This window comes from Entelurus aequoreus, linkage group LG05, assembly GCF_033978785.1.
Source record: "Entelurus aequoreus isolate RoL-2023_Sb linkage group LG05, RoL_Eaeq_v1.1, whole genome shotgun sequence".
Lineage (NCBI taxonomy): Eukaryota > Metazoa > Chordata > Actinopteri > Syngnathiformes > Syngnathidae > Entelurus > Entelurus aequoreus.
In genome coordinates this window covers 71285139-71311905 of record NC_084735.1, presented here as the reverse complement: position 1 = coordinate 71311905, position 26767 = coordinate 71285139, and the positions used below count along the sequence as shown (strand labels likewise).

General features: G+C 38.2%; 2 protein-coding genes across 2 annotated transcripts; both read right to left on the bottom strand.

Moving 5' to 3' along the window:
• Positions 1 to 511: 511 nt before the first annotated feature.
• snx12 (sorting nexin 12) lies at positions 512 to 5168 on the bottom strand. Its single transcript, XM_062048799.1, has 4 exons — positions 4642 to 5168; positions 3516 to 3611; positions 3275 to 3399; positions 512 to 1555 (listed from the first exon to the last, which is right to left on the bottom strand). The coding sequence occupies exons 1-4, from the start codon at positions 4819 to 4821 to the stop codon at positions 1453 to 1455; spliced, it is 504 nt and encodes a 167-aa protein (XP_061904783.1). The 5' UTR covers positions 4822 to 5168; the 3' UTR covers positions 512 to 1452.
• Positions 5169 to 8951: 3783 nt separating this feature from the next.
• Positions 8952 to 22954, bottom strand: LOC133650972 (cytokine receptor common subunit gamma-like). The gene is made up of 8 exons (XM_062048796.1): positions 22828 to 22954; positions 20884 to 20962; positions 20651 to 20820; positions 13374 to 13507; positions 13136 to 13301; positions 12915 to 13023; positions 9539 to 9599; positions 8952 to 9435 (listed from the first exon to the last, which is right to left on the bottom strand). Exons 1-8 carry the CDS (start codon positions 22907 to 22909, stop codon positions 9223 to 9225), a joined length of 1014 nt encoding a protein of 337 aa, XP_061904780.1. The 5' UTR covers positions 22910 to 22954; the 3' UTR covers positions 8952 to 9222.
• Between the last annotated feature and the right edge of the window lie 3813 nt (positions 22955 to 26767).

Genomic DNA, 26767 nt, shown 5'->3' with positions numbered 1-26767 from the left:
CAGCATGTCTTCTTTAAGCGACAATACTAAAGAAAGTAGTCAGTGTACAGCTTGTTTAGCAGTATGTATTTAGTTTCTACTGAAAATAAGTCAACATACAGCCATTATCATCTACATCACTGGCAAGTGGCAACACAAGTGAGTAGCAAGAGAATTGTCCCAACAGTCAAGCAGGGTGGTGGTAGTGTTATGGTCTGGGGTAGCATGAGTGCTGCCGGCACTGGGGAGATGTCGTTCATTGAGAGGAAACACAAATGACAAAATGCACTGTGACATTGTCAAGCAGAGTATGATCCTCTCCCTTGGGAAACTGTGCATAGCGTAAGGATCTCAACACCTACAATATGACAAAGCCCCTCTTCTGGAAGCTGAAAGTGATGGAGTCAACCCAACAGAGCAACTGAAGAAGGTGGAGGACCAGTGATGTCATCATGGAGGAGTGGAAGAAGATTCCAGCCTGAAAGGATTAAGGCAGTGCTTCGATAAAAAAATGGTGCTCAAAATGAATATTCACACTTTTGACATGTTCAGTGTCAGGTGCACTCACTTGTGTTGACATTAATGGCTGTGTTGACTCAATTTTAGCCGTTATATACTGGTATACAAGCTGCACACTGACTACTATTAAGTCATCTCCAAGTTTCACTTCAACAGTGTTGTCCCTTGAGAAATGACATTCACTGGAGCAAGCCATTTTATTGATACCATTTTGCTTATCTTAAAGTGAAACTTTAGAGACATTATGGCAACGAAAACTACACAAAGCACCTCAGCAGTGTGAACAAAAAGTATGTGAAATCATTAGCCAGCAATTAACACATAGATGATCTGCAACAAAGTATAACTAAAAGCGTGCATTGCCATGCAATAGACAATTATTAGTGCAGTTGATTGTGACTCATGTACCAGAGTTGGTTGGGAGGGAAATGTGCATTTTGTATTGTTTTAACTACTTAATAGTTTACACACCTTGACTGAGATGAGACTATGATGCTTGCACAGTGCTTTTAATTTTGTAATGTTTTTGTCAAGGATAAAGGGGGTTGGTTAGTCATTGAAAACAAGGCTAAAAAAATGGTAAAACTATCATCAAAGCTCATGCAACTAAATGAGAGAATTAAAATAAAGCACACTTACTTCACTCATACCTAAAACAAACACACAAAGAGAACAAAACAGGATCAGATACCTCCTAGACAGTCCATACACATTATACACACTTTAGAGAATATTCTACTTTATTCACAGTATATTACACTCATGAATATGTGACAGTCATGAGGAAAATGCAGCATTTAGCTTTTACTTCACTGTACAAAACAAACTAATTTGGGTTTTTACAGTTTATAAAACAATAGTGGAGACGAGCCACAGAAATATATTCCATAAATCGAGGGACTTCCCGATGGTGTCCGTGCCAGAAGCTCCCCACCTCCCACCCATCTCTCCCAGTTAGTGTCGTACTTTTCCAGGAATGTAGTTACGGTCAATCTCGGCTTCTTGCAGGAACATGTGGAGACAGCGCTCGTTCTGGGCCAAAGGGTGACCGGCAATTCTAGAGAAGCAGGAAATTAAATACATTAAACAATGTCAGCAGATAAGAATATTATGAGTACTGTACAACTGTACTGCACTGACTTCCTATCAAGTTGAAACGACACAAACCAAACAAAACAAAAACTGTAATATTGCATATGCAGATCTTCACTATTGTGATTGTGAGTTGGCCTACTAAAAGGTTTCTTGACACCTCTTTTTTAGGTTATTTTTTTTGTAATAAAAAATAACCTATATTGCAAAACCGACTTTTCTTACCTATTGGTATCTGTTTTTGTGTATTTAGGATCTACACTACATAAGTCCTGAAATTATACCATAGACGCCTGGCGGAGATGTTTATAAAAACAATCTTTCCTTCCTTCATGCCTTTTCTCAAACTAACCGTTTGGAATTTGCCCAATATGTGAAGTTTTTCCCAAGTGTGACATCAGCGGATATCTCAATATATGGGGAAAATTTACCCGAAAAGCTTGGTGCGAGTCTGCCATTGTAGTCTGTGCTACAGTCAATAAATTCCTTCTTTTTAAACGATCTTCTTGATGTGGGGCAGACTATGTCGTACATGCACACGCATCCTTAGCTGTTGCCATTTCTAATATAAAGTAGCGTATAGTTCAAACTTATATCTCTCTATAGACTACATATGGAAGTGCTAAAAACTACAACATGGCTGAAAGAGAATAGACATGATGCGTTCTATTTGTACTGGGCAGTCGGAATTTCCGAGTTCCTAATCTGAATTTAATCTAGAACGCCCCTGAAGGTCGGATTTCCGACTCGGAAAGTCAAAGCATGCTCACCACCCCAGAGTTGTTTTTAAAGATTGCTGCTCTGGACGTAAACATTGATGTACGCTTCTATAATATCCATTATTAGCCCTTCTGGTTCATTTTTGTTGCACTAGCCAAATACAACGTATTGTTGAAAGTTTATATATGATAACGTTACTGTAGCGCTAACTAAATTTATTTCATGTGTTTTAAACGTTCTACATTGCTAGCAAGAGCATGTGTGTTTCCTTTTCATTCACAGTGTTTGAAGGTTGCAGAAAAGGTGCATATTTCCCCATAAGTTGTTTATATTTATATAAGGCAAGTACAAAAAAAGCTTTGGTGGATGTGGCCATCTTGATTTCCAACCTCATAACCTCATATCCAGCTCCGACTTCTGAGGTAAATGGAATGCACCGACAGTCAAAGTGGAGGCACATAAATAACACCTCAGACAAAACGGCGCATCCTGAAGAGATGATCATCAAGTGGCTTGAAAACGATCTCTAAAACATAATCTATGCAAAATTTTGACCAAAGAACCACCATTACATGTTATGAAGACCTCAAATAAGTGTTTTAAAAGGTAGAACAGAATAGAAAGCAGCTTGAAAACAGTCTGTAAAACAATCCATGCAAAATTTTGACCAAAGAACCACCGTTACATGCTATGTAGATCACAAAGAAGTATTTCAAAAGGTAGAACAGAATAGAAAGCAGCTTGAAAACAGTCTGGAAAACAATCCATGCAAAATGTTGACCAAAGAACCACCATTACATGCTATTCAGACCACAAAGAAGTGTTTTAAAAGGTAGAACACAATTTTAATATGAGCCCTTTAAGATCTTGTGCAATGTCATGAACGATGGCAGTTTGACTTCCAAGGTTTTTGTGGCGCTATCTTTCCCCCCGATTATTTTCATGGTCTGCATCAAGTATTTACTTGTTGATGAATTGCTCCAAGCCTGACCGCCGCTCTTCGATGAAAGAATCCTCAAAAAGCCCCTCATCGCTACGGAATGGCAACTGTCTCTTTAGGGCTTTACCCGGAAGAGGTGGTACTACAATCTGAAAGAAACCACACATTTTTTTTGTGTCTCACAGTGAGAAAATTACACCATTATCACACACTTCAGGTCGTTCCTAATAAGGGTTGGGACAGTCTATAAACCCAAACGACTCACCTTGCTGTCTCTTTCCAGCTCTTTCTTTAACCACTCAAAGTCACTGTATCGTCTGGTCACACAGGAATCCTTCAGCTTGAATATAGGAAGGTTTGTCTGTATGATGATGAGGAAAGCCCAGATTAACAATTGGCGACATGTGACCTGGTAAATATTCAATCTCCAATGCTGCAGTAAAAATGCTAGGGGTAACACTAAAGTTGATAATGGTTAAACGTAACCCTGTGTGAAGTTGCCATCCCCCCTTGTCCGAATCTCCCCAAACTTTTCCCAATCGTTTGTGCTACAAAAATGTTTGTTTGTGCCCTCACGATTTTTATGGTTTTACTGTGTACCATGTCAAAATTTCCCAAAACTTGTCCCAGTACTATTATAGTTTTTTCTGTTATTAGCTGGGCCAAGTAGGAAATGATTGAATGGTAACAGTAAAAACTATAATAGTGAGGGCACAAAACATTTTGTAGCATCAACGATGGGAAGTTTGGGAGATTCGGACAAGGGGGTCTGGGCCAACTTCACACAGGTACTAAAAAGAACTGACACTTTTACTAATATTGCTGCTAGTTAGCTACCCAGCGTTATTGGCGTCATTGACATGACAGTTGACAATCATGCGTTTTGCAAAAGTATTACAAATCTATATTAAATATCGTGAATTCACGTTTCTCGCAAACATGTATGTTGCGTGAAGCACAAATTAAAGATAGTAATTGTAATGTTTCGCAGCTGAACCTACTTACTTACGGTTAGCTTAGCCTGGTAGCGTTTGCTAAAGTCATAATTAGTTTAATTATCTGAGAGCAATAGTTGCCCAAACATATACTCGACGCCATGTCATCATGGTTACAAGTTCAGTCGCTTCACAATATGTTGTGTGAAACTTTTAACACACATTTCGACCACAAACAACACCTCGACACACCCGGCTAAACTAGGCCGCAACTAATCCCCGGTCCTCGAGTTCTGCTTCAACCTCACCTTATGGCACCTGTGGCGGGTCAAGTCAACCTCACAGCCTCTTTAGCCCAGCTGGTGAAGTAGCTTCCCCGCTAGCCAACACACTGTAATCGCCCTATTAGCATGCTAAGCTATACGACATGTATGAGATTCCTAACGGAGCACCTACCCGCATTCGAACTTTATATATCGTGTATCGTTGCCGACCGACTCCAACGACTTGTGGATCGAAAACGTCTATCTCCAGAAAATTGCTGGGTGGACCGTAAGCGTCCGTCAAGTCCTGGGGCTTGGAATTCAGCCGGCGAGTGTCGGCCACCGCAGGCTCTGACATTTTGTCGGGCTGCATTTTCTTCTCGGACTATACCAGCGTCGAGTAAGCGTCAAAGTGAAGTGGGGTGTGCCGAAAATGTGCAAATGTCACAAGAATTCATTAATTCATTGCGGGAGCTGACGGGTTCAGCTCAGGAACTTCAGCCGACTGGAGTGTCTCCTCTTGCCGGGGCCAGCCGCCCTGCGCCCCGCCCTTCCCAAAGCAGGAAAATAGTGTTGTTAGTTCTGTGCTGCGTGGAACACCTAAGCTTGTATTGTAAAGTCTATAGACTGCTTATTTTAAAAACTTAAAATCTGTTGTTGTGTTCCCTAATTTGAGTGTACATAAATGAATGTGTGTGTTTGCTGAGCCCGACCTGGACATAATGGACTGGACCTGGTTTTAAGAACCCTTTAAACAATCTAATTTCATTGACAACCTGGTCTGGTGAATATAATGTCCTTATAAAAATAAATAAAAAACATGTTCTTAAAATAAAAACAGTTACATAGAAACTAGTAATTAATGGAAATGAGTCAAATTAACTGTTAAAGGTTAGTACTATTAGTGGACCAGCAGCACACACAATCATGTGTGCTTAAAGGACAGTATCCCTTGCAGACTGTATTGATATATATTGTAGGAACCAGAATATTCAGGGCCGGCCCGTGGCATAGGCCGTATAGGCAAATGCTATGGGCGCCGTCCATCAGGGGGCGCCACGCCAGTGCCACAAATGTTGGAGAAAAAAAAAAAAAAAGTTGGTACTATTATTTCTAAATACAAAAAATAATCCCACGTTAATTAAAATGCAAAGTAAAGCCTATTTAATAGGAATATTATTTGTTACAACATTACGCCCCCCACTGCCCCGCACGGTGCGCCCCCTCCCTTCCTGTATCATGACTCTTTTTGGACGTCACCACATCAAAAAAGTCACCACAAGATGTCAAAACGGCCAAAACTGTCAGGTGCCCAGGGAAGAAAAAAGAGAAAAGAAGAGGAGAAACGAGAAAAAGACAGAGGTAGCAGGTAGGTAACGTTAGCCTACATGAAATTATTTGTCTGTTACAGAATGTGATAGTAACCTGGCTTTTTAGCATTAAGCTAATGCTACATGATTCGGCAATTGCTAATCAATAAATAGCTAGTTCTGTTTTAACGTCGGGTTAATATTGTGGAGGGGGCTAAATTGTTATGGAAAATAATAATGTAACGTTAGGTAATTACAGTACTCCCACCTTACATTCCTCAAGGACATTTGTATTAGATCTTTTAAGCAGGTGTTTTTTGTTTACATTGTTATTGCCTTCTGGTTAGCTAATGTTTGCCCTGCAGGTAATAGTCACTTTTCCACCCTTTACATATTAGGTATAGTTGTAAGCCTAGTTGTTAAAGTGAACATCATAATGTTAATTAAGCAATATCCCATGAGAGGGAATGCTGTTTTTTAATTTGAGCACTGCTGTGATTCGGTTAAAGATAATCATAACATAACATTCTTATATAATATGTTAATTTGCTTTCTTTAAGTAAAAAAAAAAAGGTCAAAGACAAAGCTATTCAGTTTCTTGTGAGTATATACAATTCACTGCCGATGTGGGGGGGCGCCACCTAAAATCTTGCTTAGGGCGCCAGATTGGTTAGGGCCAGGCCTGAGAATATTAATAACAGAAGTAAACAACCCTTTTGTGTGAATGAGTGTAAATGGGGGAGGGAGGGTTTTTGGGTTGGTGCACTAACTGTAAGTGTATCTTGTGTTTTTTATGTTGATTTAATTAAAAAATAAAAATAAAAATCTATAGCCAGCAAGACTCTGCCATACCTTCACATTTCTACTTCACATTTGTTATCCGTCATAAATTAAAACTCAAGCAATATGTTTGGTCAAAAATCATTTATACTATATCAGAAGCACTCTGCTGATTAAGGAGCTAATAAAAAGAACAGTTGTCAACCAATTCAACTGGTGGCTCGGGGGCCAAATCTGGCCCGTGATTGACACCATACCGGCCCCCGAGTTCAATCCAAAACTTTTTTAATTTTCTTTACTCATGTATTTATTTGACAGGGACAGTACCATTAAACATTGCTACCCGCAGGTAACCGATGTCAAAGTACATAGGACTTCTAGCCAGAGGCTAATTTGCGACCCTTGTCCCTGGTTAGGCTTTAAAAAAAAGTTGAGAAAAGTGTAAAACACATACAAAAGTATTAAGACAAGTACAAAAATAAAAACACATTGAAAATAATTGGCCCCAATTGTCCATACGACATCAAGTTCTAGTGCTCACACTTCTGATTTTCCTTAAGCCACTATTTCAGTTTTGTGGAGAAAAATGTAATGTCCGACTGTGACTTTAACTCCAGTGGCAAAGAGTTCCACAGATGTGAGAATGCAGACTGACCCAAAGTGGTCCGGCACCTTTTCAATCTACAGCTCCCACCGACTGCAGCTCGAGTCAGCACACCTTCACTACTGTATCTTTGTATTTCTTGACACATCACATCAGGGCCTAATCCATTAAGACACTTAAAAATAGCTTTTAATAATGAGAAATATATACAATTATCAAAACTCATCATGTTATATTTTGGAGTAATAAGGCATTGATGATGCTTGTGAGACAAACATTTGAATTCCTAAAATACTAGAGTGCTCCTGCTGTATAGATTCTAAAACTTTTTTTAACCAAATACCACTTCAGAAACAATGTGGCTCTCCAAGTACCACCATAATGACCAACATTAAAATACAGTAGCTTAGTATGCCGAAGTATTCATTGAAAACAAGGCAGATGTTTTATTTAACAAGTATATTTAATATTTTGGCCACTGTAACATTACACACAGTTTGAACAGTAACACTGTGTTTGAATATAGGAAAATAAAACACTAATCAAGTGATTCTTTGGCGTTCCACAGTTTGAGAATCACTGGTAAAGATTAATTTAAGATTAAAGATTAACTGGGGCGGCGTGGCGAAGTTGGTAGAGTGGCTGTGCCAGCAATCGGAGTGTTGCTGGTTACCGGGGTTCAATCCCCACCTTCTACCTTCCTAGTCACGTCCGTTGTGTCCTTGGGCAAGACACTTCACCCTTGCTCCTGATGGCTGCTGGATAGCGCCTTGCATGGCAGCTCCCGCCATCAGTGTGTGTGTGAATGGATGAATGGGGAAATACTGTCAAAGCGCTTTGAGTACCTTGAAGGTAGAAAAGCGCTATACAAGTATAACCCACTTATCATTTATTTATTTATTAACTTGGGCCACTGTAAACACATTGGCATATCCATGCATTGACCTTTTAACCTTGCTAGCGTAATGGGGTGGCTGCGCCAGGTGTACGTTTGTAAACCTCACTCCCTGACAACTTCACAAGAGTGTGCTAGCCGCTGCATTAGCAGCTTGGGCATTTAGCCTAATGGCCAGCACACTTACCTCTCAAATGGGCGACATGGGTTCATGCTTCAATTGTAGCAGTGGCAGTAAGGGTAGATGGAAACACGACGCAGAGACACTACACTAGCAAACAGAACACCAGGGTCCAGTCTTGGAATTCCTGCCTTATTTTTGCCAAAGAGGTGTCGAGATTAAAGTCTGACCACCAGTTGTGATGTCACTCACACTAGCACCTGATCAACCAAGTGTTACATTACACACATTAGCACTTGACCACCAAGTGTTACGTCAGACACACTAGCACCTGACCACCAGGTGTGCAGTCACGTATTATGATGTTAGTATATATTTGATAGTATATATCTGTATCATGAATCAATTTAAGTGGACCCCGACTTAAACAAGTTGAAAAACTTATTCGGGTGTTACCATTTAGTGGTCAATTGTACGGAATATGTACTTCACTGTGCAATCTACTAATAAAAGTTTCAATCAATCAATCAAACCTGTCCACCAGGTGTGCAGTCACACACACTAGCACCTGTCCACCAGGTGTGCAGTCACACACTAGCACCTGACCACCAGGTGTGCAGTCACACACACTAGCACCTGACCACCTGGTGTGCAGTCATAACATGTCATAATGATCTATAAAAGACCTAGGACTCATGATTCCTGATTGTGTGCATAGGTGACCCAGGAACCGATCAGACTTCATTCTAATAATAACCCAGCCTTGGCAAAACGGCTAAAAAGTAATGGCTTTCTGATAAAAATGCTAATAAATTTGTGACTTGAGTACTAGTTTTATTTAAAAAGTCAAGCGATACATGCAGTCAAAGGAAATGAGCTGACAAGCAAGCACAGGAAAGCAGTGATTTTACTTCCTTATTCTGGTCTGACCCTTAGACTTTTTGCATTGAAACTGCTGAGGCACTTCCAATATAGACCGTGATGCAACCCCAACCTTATAACCCTCCAGAGCGTATGGGAAGTTCGACTCTAGACTTGAAGTTTCCTTCTAGTCAGAAAGCACCTTAGTGGAGGTGGGGGGGGACAGTGGCGCTGGAGCAAGAGTGGGCGGTGTCAATGGAGAGAGCGTCGGTTTGTTCTGTGTTGCGGAAGGAGATGGAATCGTCGGAGCTCTGGCTGTCAGAGTCGGAGCCTTGGTATTCACGAACAGGACAGCCATGTTCATAGTAGCTGGTCTTGAAACCTTCTTTAAGGCTTTTGGAGATTTGAAGCCAACCCTTTGAAAAATATTATGATTACATTATTGGCATCTGCCATGACATTCTGTATGTTTTACAGTATTCCGTATGATAAAGGTTAGAATTTCCAAATGCGACTTACCACAATGTCTTGCGGGATCGGGGTTGGTTTGGGTACTACAGGAATGAAGCGGATTCTAAACCTGTGTGGGATCAGGCCAACAACAGTTGATCGACATTTTTTAGAACGTCAGAGGACCTCCTTAGCTGGTCTTGTGACGAAGCATTGGCATCATTAATGATTAATGACTAGTGTGTGAATGTGAGTGTGAATGTTGTCTGTCTATCTGTGTTGGCCCTGCGATGAGGTGGCAACTTGTCCAGGGTGCACCCCGCCTTCCGCTTGAATGCAGCTGAGATAGGCTCTAGCACAGTGGTTCTTAACCTTGTTGGAGGTACCGAACCCCACCAGTTTCATATGCACATTTAGTGAAAAATATATATATATTTTTTTTGTTCAAATTCAAGACAAAGTTATATGTTTTTTTTAACTAGTGCACAAAATGAACCGTGCATGAACATTACCTTGTTCAAAGAACAAAACCAACACAGTGCATGAACTCACAACAAATTACACACTTGTAAATCAGATGGAAAATTAGAGGGAACATTGTTTGGAGGTATCCATAATACTTAGACTTAGACTTCCTTTTTATTGTCATTCAAATGTTAACTTTACTGTACAGATACGCCGATAGGGAGAAGTTTTTATTTACACGATTGATTGATTGAATGAAACTTGTATTAGTAGATTGCACAGTGCAGTACATATTCCGTACAATTGACCACTAAATGTTTTCAACTTTCAACTTGTCCACGTTAATCAATTCATGAGTCTGGTGTGTCTTGACCGCTGCGGCGGAGGCCTCTGCCGAACCCCTGAGGCCGACTCACCGAACCCCTAGGGTTTGATCGAACCCAGGTTAAGAACCACCCCTGCGACCCCGAAAGGGACAAGCGGTAGAAAATGGATGGATGGATGGACATAAAATGGAACACGCTACTTGGCTGCAACCAGCAGAGGCGCTGTTGATAAAGTTTAAACCAGTTCAGTTATGAGAAGTGGAGACGTCAGGCAGGCTTCTACTCGGAATTGTCCTGCTCAATACAACACGGGCGTGAAAGTTGGAGTTTAGAACATTCAGCGGTTAACACGTCAAACAGTGTTTATCGCTGTTGAGCGGTTCCAAGAATGACCGCAATAAATGAATTTCCGCTAAGCGCAACCTTGTAAATGCATTTTTCAACATTACAAGAGCCTTCTAAACATGAAATAACACCCCTTTTGTCACTTTTACATTATTTTAATCCAATATAGTATTGCAGCTTGATGCCAAGCGCATCAGTAGCCAGGATACTGAACAGCATATTCTGATTGGTTTGGTCTCATCTAGCGGCCAATACTACTGTGGTATTGATATTTTTAGATAATTTAGCCATTTTTAGCTCAAATGTTGTAGAACAAGTGTAAAAAAACAAAAAAAAAACATTTAATGTGGTGAGTGCAATATTTGAAGCGCGATTTAGCGGAGGATGACTGTAAATCTGTATCTTGTAAAATGCTGTATTTCTTGTGTATTTTTCCCTCCACACCAAAACAACATTATCCTCATTTATATTTACCTTCTTTTTTTTCTTTGAAAAATGTTTTCCATCATAATATGCAACTTTGTACTCATGACTGTCTTCCATAAAGGTTTTTTTCCTGTAACAATAGAACTTTATTCAAATGAATTTTTTTCATGTAAAATAATGAATGTTTTCTCCTAAAGTTATGATTTTTTTTTCTCTCTGATGATATGAAACCTTGATTCGTCTTATCATTTTTGGGGTGCTTTTATTTTCATGTTCATTCTTTTTTCGTAAAATTATGAGACGGAGAGAAATTTTTCACATGATAGTAAAACTTTATCCTCTAAACATTGTGACTTTTTCTTCATTAATACATTACTCCATTAATATTTAGATTTTTTTTCGTAAAAATTTTGCACATTCTTGACAGATTACACCTTTTTTGTAACAAATTTCCGACTCTTTTTTTGTCAAATTACAGTTTTTTTCCTTCGTAGTAATATGATGTTATTCATGTAAAATGACAACTTTTATACTGTGTGTTTGGATATGCTGGACTGACTGTTTACTGTTTTAAAATAAAAAGCAAAAAAACTGGCAACTTCTTCTGGTCTTTTGGTGACAAAGTGATGCGGAAGCTATGTAATCTCTGTTGGAAAACCATTGTCGACCATTACATCTAGCACAGGGCTATTCAACTAGTGGCCGAGGGGCCAAATCCGGCGTTCTTGAGTATAACATTTAGGAGACAAACATTTTTGCAGCAAATTCCTAAAAAATAGTGGGGTCCTATTGTATAAAGCAACCTGGACCCCTGTCAACAAATTGGTATTGACATTTTAACCTTGCCAGCAAACATAGAACACAGGGGTCCAAACTTGTGATTTACATAACTGAGGCGTTCCTGGACTCACCCGTTTAGGTCTTCTCCTTTTTGGCAGCTAACCATTTTTTTTTTCCAGAATGTGATTTATGTAACTAATGTGTTGCTGCAGCTTGTTTAATTAAGATGCAGTCAGAAGTAATTTGTTTAACTTTTTTAGTTATACTAGTGGTGTTCCTCGAGGTTCTTGTTAGGTTCTCTTGTTTTGATCATTTGGGCTATTCATCTAGTGGCCCATGACGCCACTTCAGTTCAAAAAACTTGTGAGAGACTCACATTTTTTAAGTAGATTCTTAAAAACACTACTGTGCTGTCATAGAGATGATCTTTGACTAGCTTTTTTTTGCAAAATGTTATTAACAACAGTGCTCCAGTATCCAAAATTAAACGTCTACTATAGAGGATGCTGGTTCTCCGGTATATACAAAATAACAATTATAGTGAAGGAAGAAGTTCGGCCCCCCGGTCCTTAGCTTTCTGGATTATGTGGCCCCCAAAACAATTTAGTTGAATACCCCTGGTCTAGCCTAGTGTTTCTTAACCTAGAGGGCCGCCAAAACATATCTGTTTTTCAGCTCTCGTCCGTATGGGCCGCAGTAGTACTCAGTTGTAATACATTTTTCCACCACTTGTGGCAGTAATGACAATATCAAACAAACAGAAGAATTCTGGAGCTAAATTCAGAGAGAAGTTTCTTGAGCGCAAAAATATGACTAAAGAGTGAAGCTGTATTTTCATTTGCACTTTAATTTTATTTACAGTTTAGTAGGTTTAAGTAGGTTAGATATAATTGTTTAATATGATTAAAAATTAAGAGTAAGTTTACTAATTGAGTGTTATAATTTGAGTGGGCCCGGGGCCCTCTGTAGTGTAAAAGTTGGGCCCTGACGTCAAGAAGGTTAACAACCCCTGGTCTAGCCTATCTAATGCAAGAACAACAATAGAATACAAAACCATGTCCTACAATTAAGCAAATAAGACACTGTTATTCATGGCCACTCACCTCTCGTATTGTAGCAACAGAATGACCATGAGGGCGAGTATGGCGGGGGGAAAAACGTACACTAATATCCGCACCAACATGGAATACCCTGCTTCAGGTCGGTCAGTTTCTGTTGAATAGAGGTTTTAAATGTCTGGAATTTCATAAATACTGTCTCAGGAGATGATCCCAGTGATGCAATTGTGTAAAATCATGTTTTTAATGTCTTAGTTGAGCCTCACCAGTGCCGTTGTTGGATCCCCACACCACAGGCTCGCTCCACTCGCTCCAGATGGGAGACTCCCCACAAGCTTTTTCCATCTTGCTCCTCACCTGGAGCTCATACCGGGAGCGGCTGGATGGTAAGTTGATGCAGTAATTTTGCTTCCTGGGAGTGACCCTGTGAGTCTGCGTCGATTGAAAGATAATCTATAGATAACAAAGCAAGACTCCAAGGATAATACATGTCAGGTTACTCACGTCCCACTTCTTGAAATTGGTTCTGTAGCGAACCTCATTTTCCACACATTTTGGAGTGGTCTGATTCCAGTAGAACCACAGATTCAAGTCGGATCCATTCTGAACTGTCACGTTGGTCGGTGGATTGAATTTTACTGCAGGTAATACATAACACAACAATAAATAACCAGTGATTTAGTTCAAGTGCATCTTGTCAGTAGACAATACTATGGAAAATAAACTTGAACATACTTCATAGAGTAGTCTGTGGACAGCTCGTACTGCAGTATGCAGTTACTATCCAATTCAAAATGACACAAGACAGTTTCAGATTGTCGTACTGTACATGTTGGATGTCATGTTTCTCCTCAATGAACTGCAGCTGCAACCTGTACCGGGAGCACTCATGCAGCCCCAGACCATGATGCTAGCAGCTAGACACAATTATCTTGGTACTCACATGTGTTGCCTGCTATTTGGACAGTAATGGTTGTGTGTTAACTCGTTTTCAGTAGATAGTAGATTTACTGTATACTGCTATACCAGCTGTACACTGACTACTTTAAAGCAGTGAACTTTAACAGGGGGGTACTGTGAGGGGGCCCTGAAATGTATGGCTGATTAGACTTTTTTTTAAAATAAATATATATTTATTTATTACTAACTACTACTAGTACTAAGTTAAGTCATGTTCAGTTCATCATCGTTTTGCTTTTGCTCTATTCATCACTACCCTACGATCCTTGCACATGTTAATTGTAGGTAGCACGGTGAAACAGGGGTTACGGCTGGTGCCTCGTAATAAGAAGGTTCTGGGTTCGATACCCAGGCTCAGGGTCTTTTTTGAGACTTTTATTTATTTCTGTGTGGAGTTTGCATGCTCTGCAGTGACTGCGTGGGTTTTCTACTAAAGAGGGGCCGAAGGCTCACTCAGCTATTAACACCGAATTACTAATCTTACTCTTGAGTTTAATCGTATTCAATAACTATATCTAACCTACTTACAGTTTAACAGTTTGAACTTTGTCAAATGGTATGAAACGATGTGTTACTCACAAATATTATTATCAAGACTTAGGTGAGGCTGATTACAAAAAATACTAATCAAGTATACTGCAAAAGAATGGAATCATTAAACTGATGAAACAATGTTCATACAATTATGCAGGTACTGAATAAAATAAACAGATTCAACTAAATAAATAGTAAATAATATTACTAAATAAACTGTCAATAAAATAGAAGTATAAATGAAAATACAGCTTTACCACCTCAGTCATCATTTTTTGCGCTAAAGAACCTTTTGCTTGAGACTTTTTCTGTTTGTTTGAGATTGTCCTTACTACTGCCACAAGTGGTGTTACAACTGAGTACCGCTGCGGCCCATAACGACCGCAGCTGAGAAACGGATCATTTTTGGCAACCCACAAGGGGGCGCTCGCGGCCCAACAATGGTTAAGAACAGGGGTCTCAAACTCAATTTCAAACTTAAGTCTGGGCTGCATCAGGTATTCCACAAGAAAAGCTTTGTTAAAAAAATTCTAATCCTCTCAAATGTTTTTTTTTAACACAAAATAAAATGAATAATAAATCAGGAATCCATCCATCCATTTTATACTGCTTGTCCCTCTCGGGGTCATGGGTAAATCATTAATAAATACACATAATAATAATGATAATGACAATAAAAATGATAATAATTAGATGTATCTAGTCAGCAACTGGGTGTGGTTTCTTCAGTCCTCCATATCTGCTATATTCAGATTGAAAAATCTTTATTTTGTTTGTTTGTTTGTGCAGCCCTTTGAGGCATTTGTGATTAAGAGCTATATAAATTAACTTCGATGGATTGATTGAGTTCTTTAAACTCAATGGATTCTTCTGAATAGTTTTAATAATAGCTAATTACTAGGTATTAGATACCAGAGGTGTGGACTCGAGTCACATGACTTGGACTCGAGTCAGACTCGAGTCATGAATTTGATGACTTTAGACTCGACTTGACAAAATGTAAGGAGACTTGCAACTCGACTTAGACTTTAACATCAATGACTTGTGACTTCACTTGGACTTGAGCCTTTTGACTTGACATGACTTGCTACTTTCCCCAAAACCTAAAGCTTAAAAAGTTAATTGGGAGCGCTCCATAGCTTTCATTTTGTACGTGTCTGTCTATCTGTCAGCGTGTGTGCTGCGTGTCAGCGTGTGTGCTCTCAGTACAACAGCCAATCAAATTAGATCTACATTGTTTTCATCACACAGCATTGATCCAATCAAATTGCAGGACAACCACTGAACAAGAGTTGTCAAACAACGCGCCAGTGAGAAAGATTTATACCAAAGTTGGTTTCGTTCGGGTATAAAAACTACGACTTGGTCAACGAATTGCCATATGCAAATCACGCACTTCGAATATTACAGACGGAGACGCAACAACTTCCAACTTCGTTCGACAATTGAAGTTGCACAAAGAAGGGTAAGTTTTGAATGTAAGATATTATTGGCTAAGTAACGTGACTTTTATTTGCTGTGTAGTTAAATAAGTGAGGCTGTAAACTCACTGCTAACGTCATAACCATAGACATCTTATAAGGGTACACAGCATCGAGCGCTACTGCCTACTGGCGCAGACGAGACGCGGGGCCGCCATCTTGGAGTGGTGATCCGCTCCACTCAGTGCAATTCATTTGGCAGGAGCAATGAACTGTCAGCGCATTTAATTCATTTTACCTCACTGAATACCACTGATTTTCACGCGCTTTTTTGTCATACGTGTAGCTATGATAACGGACACATGTTTTATTATTCATAGTTTGCTTAACAGTAATAGAATATTCTTATACGCTATAAGTGACCAGACGTCCGAGATTAAAACTGGGAATATAATCCCAGAGAAGGGGGGAAAAAACAGTCAGCTATTTTTAAATGGAAGAAACAATATGATTACGTTACTATGCTACATAAACAATGTATGAATACATTAGATATCTATATATCTTATAGACCGTATCTCTGTTGCTGCAGCAGCAGAGAGTTTATTCTGTCGTGACACTTTGTATTGATATTTTGTATTACATTCTTCCCTTAAATGATCATGTTTACAGTGATTGTTATATATGTATTTTTTATGTATGTCGCTTTGGATAAAAGCGTCTGCCAAATACTTAAACATATATAAACACCTGAAAGTCTTTATATCAGCTAAAACCACCAATTTGTTTCACTGGATTCAGAATAAAACCGAATTCTGTTTTACCCAACAATGTTAGTATTTGAATATTGTTACTTGAAGACTTATTCCTGGTTACAATTATACTGTTAAGAAAGTATTGTCTTATATTTTGCCTAAAATGAGAATGCATCATAATCAATGGCAGCTGGTGAATTTTGTTTTAGGTGGGGCAGAAAGTTTGTAAACCAAACCCCTGTAGGGGCGTCATCCTCCCCCAGAGGATTTATTTGTGATTTTCACATACAAATATTGAAGATCTTTGCTCCTTCTCAACTCTGTGGTAATGTTATTTTCATAAAATACAACCAATAGTACATTAAAGGCCTACTGAAACCCACTACTACCGACCACGCAGTCTGATAGTTTATATATCAATGATGAAATCTTAACATTGAAACACATGCCAATACGGCCGGGTTAACTTATAAAGTGCAATTTTAAAATTCCCGCCACACTTCCGGTTGAAAAACTCCTTTGGATATGATTTATGCGCGTGACGTCACAAAATCCACGGAAGTGGTTGTACCCCATCGACCCGATACAAAAACCTCTTGTTTTCTTCGACAAAATTCCACAGTATTCTGGACATCTGTGTTGGTAAATCTTTTGCAATTTGTTTAATGAACAATGGAGGCTGATTAGGCGTATTAGCGGCTAAGTACAATACTTACAGCAACACAACAAGGACTACTTACTACGCCTAGTCGATGCTTGCAGCCAAACCCACGGATGAAGTCCTTCGTCGCGCCGTCGATCGCTGGAACGCAGGTGAGCACGGCTGTTGATGGGAAGATGAGGGCTGGCTGGCGTAGGTGGAGCGCTAATGTTTTTATCATAGTTCTGTGAGGTCCGGTTGCTAAGTTGCTAAATTAGCCTTAGCGTCGTTAGCAACAGCATTGTTAAGCCTTACCAGGCTGAGAATTTTGAACCGTGTAGTTACATGTACATGGTTTAATAGTATTGTTGATCTTCGGTCTATCCTTCCAGTCAGGGGTTTATTTCTTTTGTTTCTATCTTCATTTGAGAACGATGCTATCACGTTAGCTCAGTAGCTAAGTGTGCCACCGATGTATTGTCGTGGAGATAAAAGTCACTTTAAATGTCCATTTCGCGTGCTCGACTCTCATTTTCAAGAGGATATAGTATCCGAGGTGGTTTAAAATACAAATCCGTGATCCATAATTGAAAAAGGAGAGAGTGTGGAATCCAATGAGCCAGCTTGTACCTAAGTTACGGTCAGAGCGAAAAAAGATACGTCCATCACTGCCTCTGTAATCCTTCAGTGTAACGTTCCTCATCTACGAATCTTTCATCCTCGCTCAAATTAATGGGGTAATCGTCGCTTTGTCGCTCCGAATCTCTCGCTCCATTGTAAACAACGGGGAATTGTGAGGAATACTAGCTCCTGTGACGTCACGCTACTTCCGGTACAGGCAAGGCTTTTTTGATCAGCGAGCAAAAGTTGCGAACTTTATCGTCGATTTTCTCTACTAAATCCTTTCAGCAAAAATATGGCAATATCGCGAAATGATCAAGTATGACACATAGAATGGATCTGCTTGTCCCATTTAAATTAAAAAAATTCATTTCAGTAGGCCTTTAATGTTAAATCTTACTTGTGAAAAGTAATCCCCCCATTCCTATTTTCAACAGTCCGCTCATTTGAGCAGGAAAACGCTAAACACTTTGTTTTCTACCCGTCAACTGTCAGTTTAGCATCTTTGTTTTGTACCTGTCAACTGTCAGTTTAGCATCTTTGTTTTCTACCTGTCAACTGTCAGTTTAGGCTGCTCGCCGGCTCCTCATCACCACTTCAAGATGCAAATTGCTCGCGTCACAGCAACCAATATTGCGTCTACTTATAAGATGTTTATGGTTATAACATCATTTCAAACACGGCAATATGTTGCGTCCACTGCAGTTTGCTACCTTATTCATACTTTTTGTCAAGTGATTTTTTAAGCAGGGTTGCATGAGGTACCTATACATAACGTTACGTTAGTCAATGTATCACACACAGTAACATAAAGTTAGACGGCGGTCAGCAGCACCGCGTATTTTAGCCACCTACAAAAAGACAAACATAGTCAAATAAAGGTCAGTTAAAATATATACTATATTAAGAATATGTGTACATATTGCATAGGGTCCTGACATCTAAAAAGTACAACTCTGTTCATTGTTATGTTCATGTATTTGTTATGTTTTTCATGTGTACGCACACATCAACACACATACAGTATGAGATGAGATCAATGAGATAAGGTAAGAACAGAATAGAAACTGCTGTGGAGCCAGTTACAATGCAATATGCCATGGAAATACAATGTTAACACTTTTGTACAAATAAGTACAGTTGCACTTGTTTTTGCAAATGTGTTTATTTTGTAAAGGAATGAGTTAAATGTTTAAAATTGTTTAAACTATTAAAATGACTGGTTAATAGTGCTATTATGAAGTGCAATGTCAGCACTATTTTCTTTCCTGCTATTTCAAATGCACTTGTTTTAATAAATAAATACAGCGGTTTAAAAGCATACACAATCTGTGTAAATATATTAGTCTGTGGTTAAAAGGACTTGAAAGGACTCGAAACTCAAAATGCAGGACTTGTGACTTGACTTGAGACTTTCCAGTCTTGACTTTGGACTTAACTCGGGACTTGCCTGTCTTGACTCGGGACTTGACTCGAGACTTGAGGGCAAAGACTTGAGACTTACTTGTGACTTGCAAAGCAATGACTTGGTCCCACCTCTGTTAGATACTAATAAAACTATTTTAAAAAACTTCCAAAAATGTGCTATTCGCCATTAGCAGCTAATGCGTTTAGAAATGTTTCTCTGCTTGCGTCAAGCCCGGTCGATGTCCCGCCCTCTGGAGCCATACACCCCACCGTGATTGGTACTTTCGTTTAGTGTCATTAATATAAAACCCGCGGGCTGCACTAATATTAAATGTTTTATATTTCAAGGTGGGGCCCTCAAAATATCATCTCGCAGGCTGCAATTGGTCCGCGGGCTGTGAGTTTGAGACCCATGGTTAAGAAAGACTGAGACAGATTGATAGGCTGTTAACAAGATATTTGCTCCAGAACTAGTGTCAGCACGTTCGGTGGAAGGAGACAGTTGCCTGTGTGCGCCACATTGCGACCCAGCATGGAGTCAGATAGCCCACACAAACATTTCTACAGCTGATCTACGGAGATTACGGTGATACCACTTTTTAGTCAACCTTACGGACTGCATTATGTCTCCCATGCAGCGCCGTGGAATGGAAGTGAAAATGAACATCACAAAAAGCTCAGAGAGAATAAAGCAGCCTTCACTATTAGCCGAAAATGTGTTACCTATATATGGTGTTTGAGCCTTTTTAAAGATTGAGTATTAATCTTGTTACAATATAAAGGAGGTCTTCCTTCCTGACTAGCCTAGAATAATATTTTGAGAAGGTATGAGGGCCTGAAAGACAACAGAAAGGGTTTAAAGAAGGTAGAAACTGCAAGACAACCACATCTAACATCCAGGGCCTTGTTATTTTATTATATGTGCAGGGCTTATATATATTAATATTATTATTTATTTGAATAAACTCAGACAGAATGTTTTATTATGGAGTTTGTGTGGTTGGCTTTTGAGCGCTTGACAAATGTAACGTGACGTAACGGTAAGAAAGACAAAGTTGAAAGTAAATATTTGTCCTCAAAGTATAGTTCTCTTTTGTATTATCATTTCAAATAATTCCTGTATTTAATATTTGTATTTGTGTATTTCCAATGCCCTTCGTGTCTTCTGTTTACGCTCTGTGAGGGACTCACTAATTTATGTACGGTATATTTTTGGTATAATATCTGACTTACACTACAAGACTCTGCGTACGTCATGCACTATCTAAGAACACTGCACTTGTTCATAAACCAAGAACCACCTGTAGTCACCTGTCCTTCCAAAGAGATGGGACAGGTGAATATTGCACAATAACAAAGTACTTTTAGGACCACTTTAATTTGAAAATACAAGGGTTGTTTAAAGTAAAGGCTTCTTATCATTATGCAATAGCCAAGCCTCACCTTTTTTAACAAGGTCGTGCTCCTTCGGGAAAGTACTGTTGCTATGTGCCAGTTGTGTGTAAAATGTGCGGAACCTGTTGCATCCGTCCGAGCAGGGTTGAATGCAGCCATTGTTTATGCTTCCCTGTGTCAGGTAGCGCTCACATTCACTGAAATGTTCATCATAAAACCTGTATTTAAAAAAAAGACAATTGAGTAGTAGTCATGTCATATCATGATCTTTTCGCTTATACCTGCTTTTGAAGGTGTAGTTGATTGTCGTGTGCCAGGAACAGTGAACAGTCTCCAGATGCAACAAAATACAGTCAACATCTGGACAAACAGGAGAAGTGTAATGATAACCATAAAACCAGAAATTGAACTTACGGTCATACAAAGGCAAGGTCTTCTAATCAGTACAATATGAGCACAATACAAGCAGAAGTTTTCCCCCCAAATTACTCAGGGCCGTTAGCTGGATGAGTGGTTAGCCTTTTGACCTCACATAGGGAATTGAGGGTTCTAAAATATTTTGCATGTTCTCCCAATGCATGGGCTTCCTCCCACATTCCAAAAATATGCATGTTAGGTTAATCAGAGACTCCAAATGTATGAATGTGAGTGCAAATTGTTGTTGTCTACATGTGTCCTTTGTGTGTTCTCCGCCCCTTGCCCAAAGTCAGCTAGGGTCTAAGCTGGGACTCATCCGTTTGACCTTAATGAGGACAAGAAAATGGATAAGTATACTACACAATCCATTCATTCCAATATAGTAACGCAGCATAAACCGCTACTATAGGTAACAGCAGGAGCGTAGCACCATTTTCTGGGCCCCATACACAAGAATCCTGAAGGCCCCCCCCATCCCACCCTAAACCCAATGTCCCCACCTCATACATTTGGTATGTTTACATGCAATTTAAAACAAATTATTGCGAGGATTTGGTTTAAACTAGATTTTTAAAACTTTATTAAAAAAAAAAAAAGCTTTTAAAACATTTTTTTGTTTTACAAAAAAGTGCCAACAAATTCAGTATAAAGTTGCCATAATATGAATTTAAATAATCATATAACTTGTTATTATTCACTTAAGTATGATTATAAATCTGTCAAGTTTTACTTTACTTCAGAGTGTAAAGTAGAGAATATCTCATACACATAAGATTATCATCAGTAGAATAATACTATTCATAATAATACATCATTATTAGGATGCTATTATTAGTACATCTCCTGGTGGTTAAGTCTCCTTCTGTCTTTAAAAAACTAGAAATGCCTCCCCAGATGGCACAAGACATTGAAACAACGTTGAGAACTTGTTGAATTAGGTCCTGACAATGAGCAACTCAATCATAACGTTGAAACAACATGCTTTTTGACAACGTTTAATCATTGTTGGGTTCTGACGTTGATTTTACCATTGAATTTTGGTCATTTCCCCACCAATATTCTACAACACTATTTTGCAACGATGTTTCAAAGTCTGTTTTAAGGGACATGTATGTATAATCAACTTTGTATCAATGGGTTTTGCCTACTGGGTCTGTTTCTAACTTTAATCGAGGGTCCTTAAATGCACCACAGTGATGGACAATGAGATGTAAAATTTAAACTTGTACATAACTTTCTCCTCTGCTGCCACAAATAGATTTATATGTAACCCTTGCTCCAAAATTATGGTGATGTGTGTGAATGTTTTAGGGTGAGCTTGATGACTTTATGACTGACGTACATGATGAGTGAAGTGTTGGAAGTTAGGTTTGTCGTTTTCCAGGTGAAAAGGATAATTTTGCATTTTTGATATGTTGGTATAGTTTTGAATTTAAACAATCTTGTTATTAATAATTACTGTTGTTGATGTGATTGAACTGCTATAATTATTTTGTATTACCATTTATGAACTATTTTTTGTTTTATAAATTAGGCCCGTGTCTTTGGGGCCCCAGCACTACACCTCCACTTACCCCTCCCTTTCGACAACCCTGGGTAGTATCAGACCTTCTAGTTCCTTCAAAAGGTAGTAGCTTTACTTTATTTTTTTTAATTAAACTATGTTTAACTTCTATTAGTACTTTTACATACAATATCTCCCATAAAGACAGAAACAACATAAAGTAGATTTACCTTCAAGTCATTTCTAAAACGTCTTATACAATTAAAGTCACTCTTAATTTAATGAAATCTCAGAAAGTTCTTACCGGGAGGTTCTCTGGGAAAAACTGGTCCTGACAGACAGAGAAGTAAAAGAAAGTTTGTCAGCATTGTGGAGTAGAAGAACATGGATGCTTTCAGCTTTTGGGCAGGTTGACATCTAAATACGTCAAACGTTTCATTTAGGTTTGTTTTTTTCAGGTTTTTTGTGGCTTTCACTTCCCGTCAGCGGAAACTGTCAAATGTATTAGGTTATCTACATGAGCAGTATGTGCCAGATAGCTGATATCTGTCACGTACATGACTTATACGTCATTTATAAAATAAATATTGCTCTTGCAATACATTACTGCTCCTGTTTAGACATGTTTTGATTATCGCTGAATATTTATTGATACATCCCTAATTTATTTATCCTTCATTTATTTTGTTTAGCAGGTTTTGGTTACAGAACCTTTTTATGAGAAAGTCATTCCATAATGTTTAAATGTTTTCTGGGGGAAAAAAACATTCAAAATCATGTGGTTGTTCTGTTGGCTTTTGTTTCCTGTCAGAACTTTTAACTCCAACTTGACCTACCTATGTAAAATACAATTTGTATGTCATTCTTTATGATTTGATTATAAATACCTGCATTTGTTTGAGAATTTGTTGAAATGACTAGTTGGTACAATCCCTGGTGACTCTGCATGGCGTAGTTTTTGATTGATTGATTGAAACTTTTATTAGTAGATTGCACAGTTCAGTACATAATCCGTACAATTGACCACTAAATGGTAACACCCGAATAAGTTTTTCAACTTGTTTAAGTCGGGGTCCACGTAAATCAATTCATGGTACTACTCATAGTGGTAATTTGAGAAGGAACTAATCCATTTAATTTGTCTGGCTCGTTTTTTCTACTTCCTTTTTTTGCTGGTCCTTTGTCAAATATGTTTTCCAAATAATGTTTTTTGAATAATTTTATAATACTTTTCAATCTTAACCAAATATTGTATTAGTATTATTTATATGGTTTTGTTTTTTCTTTTAATAACTTATAAAAAAATAATAAAAAAATAGCAGATTCTGTGAAACAGCCTGCCGGAGAGCCTCAGGACTGCAAAGACCGTTGATGTTTTTTTAAAAAAAGGTTAAAAGCAGGCTTTTTACTGATCATTTTAAACTTGTTAAATAAATAAATGGGTTATACTTGTATAGCACTTTTCTACCTTCAAGGTACTCAAAGCGCTTTGACAGTATTTCCACATTCACCCATTCACACACTGATGGCGGGAGCTGCCATGCAAGGCGCTAACCAGCAGCCATCAGGAGCAAGGGTGAAGTGTCTTGCCCAAGGACACAACGGACGTGACTAGGTGGGGATTGAACCCCAGTAACCAGCAACACTCCGATTGCTGACACGGCCACTCTACCAACTTCGCCACGCCGTCCCTTTCTGAGGTTCTTAATTTTTATTCTGTTATTTTATATTTTAGTTATTGCTATTACTACTATTAGTATTCTCACCTTTTTATGTTTTTATTAATTAAAATGTATTGTTTATATTTTATTTTTACATATATTTTAAAAAATGTTTTATATTATTTTTAGACAACGTTCGTTTTATTTATCATCCCGTGTGGATGTCTCAAAGGTGCGTTTTTCCTCAACCCTCTGTGCCATGCCATGATTTCTTATTGTCAATAGTACTGTGTGTGCATGTGTGTTTAATTTTTCTTTTTTAACTAGCTAAAATCACTTTGTGTTGCAACTTGCTTGTCCATGAAAAGTGGTATATAAATAAAGTTTGATGGACTGATTGTTTGAGTATTGTTTAATATTTGTAAATCATCATTAATAACCGTTATCAGCAGTGCGACCCATTATTACCTTGGCGGTTTTTTTTTTAAGAACCAGAAATGTTGTATTCCGGAAAACTTAAACATGGCCAGAACTCTCATTTTTAAAACTTTATCTAGATCAGGGGTTTCCAAAATGTGGCCCGCAGCTTATTAACAGCTTGTAGCAAATTCTACAAAAATACTATAAAAAGAAACAACATAAAAAAGTGGAATAAAAGAGCATACAGGTGAAATGTAAATAGAAAAAGTTGCAATGTTGACTCTCATAACACAAGCCTGTTTTTTTCTCTAAAGAATAATAAATACAAATCAGTGTTGTTATTTATTATTATTATTATTGACTTATTCAAGGCTCCAACTACTTCACATAAAAAATTCCACCTAATAAAAAAAACAATGTTTTCATTGACAGAAAGGGTATTAAACAAAGAAACAAAAACATGAAAAAATATAAAAAACTTTTAATTGATGGAGAGATCTAAAGTTGATCTAGAGACTTAAGCGTTGGAACTAAAAAAATGTATGACTTATTTTTTACACGTTTATGATTAGGGCCCGTTTTTGTTCTTAAGAATTATAGTTGGACTTTTTTTTTAAACTGTCATTGCTCAAAAAATAATGATGAATGAACATCAATGTTGTTATGAATTATTGACCTATTTAAGGCTCCAAGTATTTCACATTAAATATTCCACTTTAATTTTTTTTCCATATATATACTTGTATATATATATTTTTAAATATTGCATATTTTAACAGGGTTTTTGAAAAAAAGGGCGTATAAAAGTACTTCTATATGTACATGTAATCACACACACACACGCACACACACACACACACACACGCACACACACGCGCACACGCACGCGCGCACACGCGCACATACACACACACGCACACACGCACACACACACACACACACACACACACACACACATTTACATATATATATATTTAAACACCCCTGTTCTAGATGACAAACCCCACTTTAATCTACCGTTACCATTAAATTAAACATGAATATAAATACTAATGTATAATATTTACACCAGGGGTTAAAACAACTTGAACGGGGTTGGGCTGTGTGTGTATATATATATATATATATATATATATATATATATATATATATATATATATATATATATATATATATGTATATGTGTGTGTGTGTGGGAAAAAAATCTCATCTCTACAGGCCTGTTTCATGAGGGGTTTTCCTCAATCCTCAGGAGATTTTAATGGAAGCATTCACATACCATGGTTTATATAGGGCACAGAGCGGGTGGGTACAGGCAGGCGTGGGGGCATGGTGATTGACTCATGTGTTACCTAGGAGGTGTTTCCTTCTGTGACGGCATGCTGATACAATTTCGCTGCGCTTGTTGAGGGATGACAACTCTGGACGGTATATGATAAACAGTTTCTCTTTTAAGCATAGGTTGCATCTTTTGTTACCACTGTTGTAAGGTGTGCTGGATGCAAGAATTTGCCATGTTATTGGCAAATTCTTGCATCCATTAATTAATTTAATGCTTCCATTAAAATCTCCTGAGGATTGAGGAAAACCCCTCATGAAACAGGCCTGTAGAGATGAAATAGTCTTGTGATTTTTTTCACACACATACATATTACGCTCTACCACGGTATCGAGCACTATTTTTTTTGGATAATCTAATTAAGACATATATATATATATATATATATATATATATATATATATATATATATATATATATATATATATATATATATATATATATATATATATATATATATATATATATTCCTCGCGCATTAATTGACTGAAAGTCCACGCACTTCCCGCACGCTCGCCTGACACTGCGGAGCGAGCACGATGATGTCACGTTATCAATGAGAAAATGCATTTTTAGACAATATGATTTGCCTGAGTGGCTAGGAGACACCGACAGTAACAAGCGGTAGAAAATGGATTAGAAAGGACATATTTAAAAAAAATTTAATAAAATAACAATTACAACAACAACAAAAAAATATAGATATTTTTTAACTTGGGACTTCCCGTGGGCTGGACTTTGGACGCTGCCCCGCGGGCCGTAGTTTGGGGACCCCCCCTGGTTTACACAGTGTTAACAACGAAACATTAAGAAGCGGGACAGGA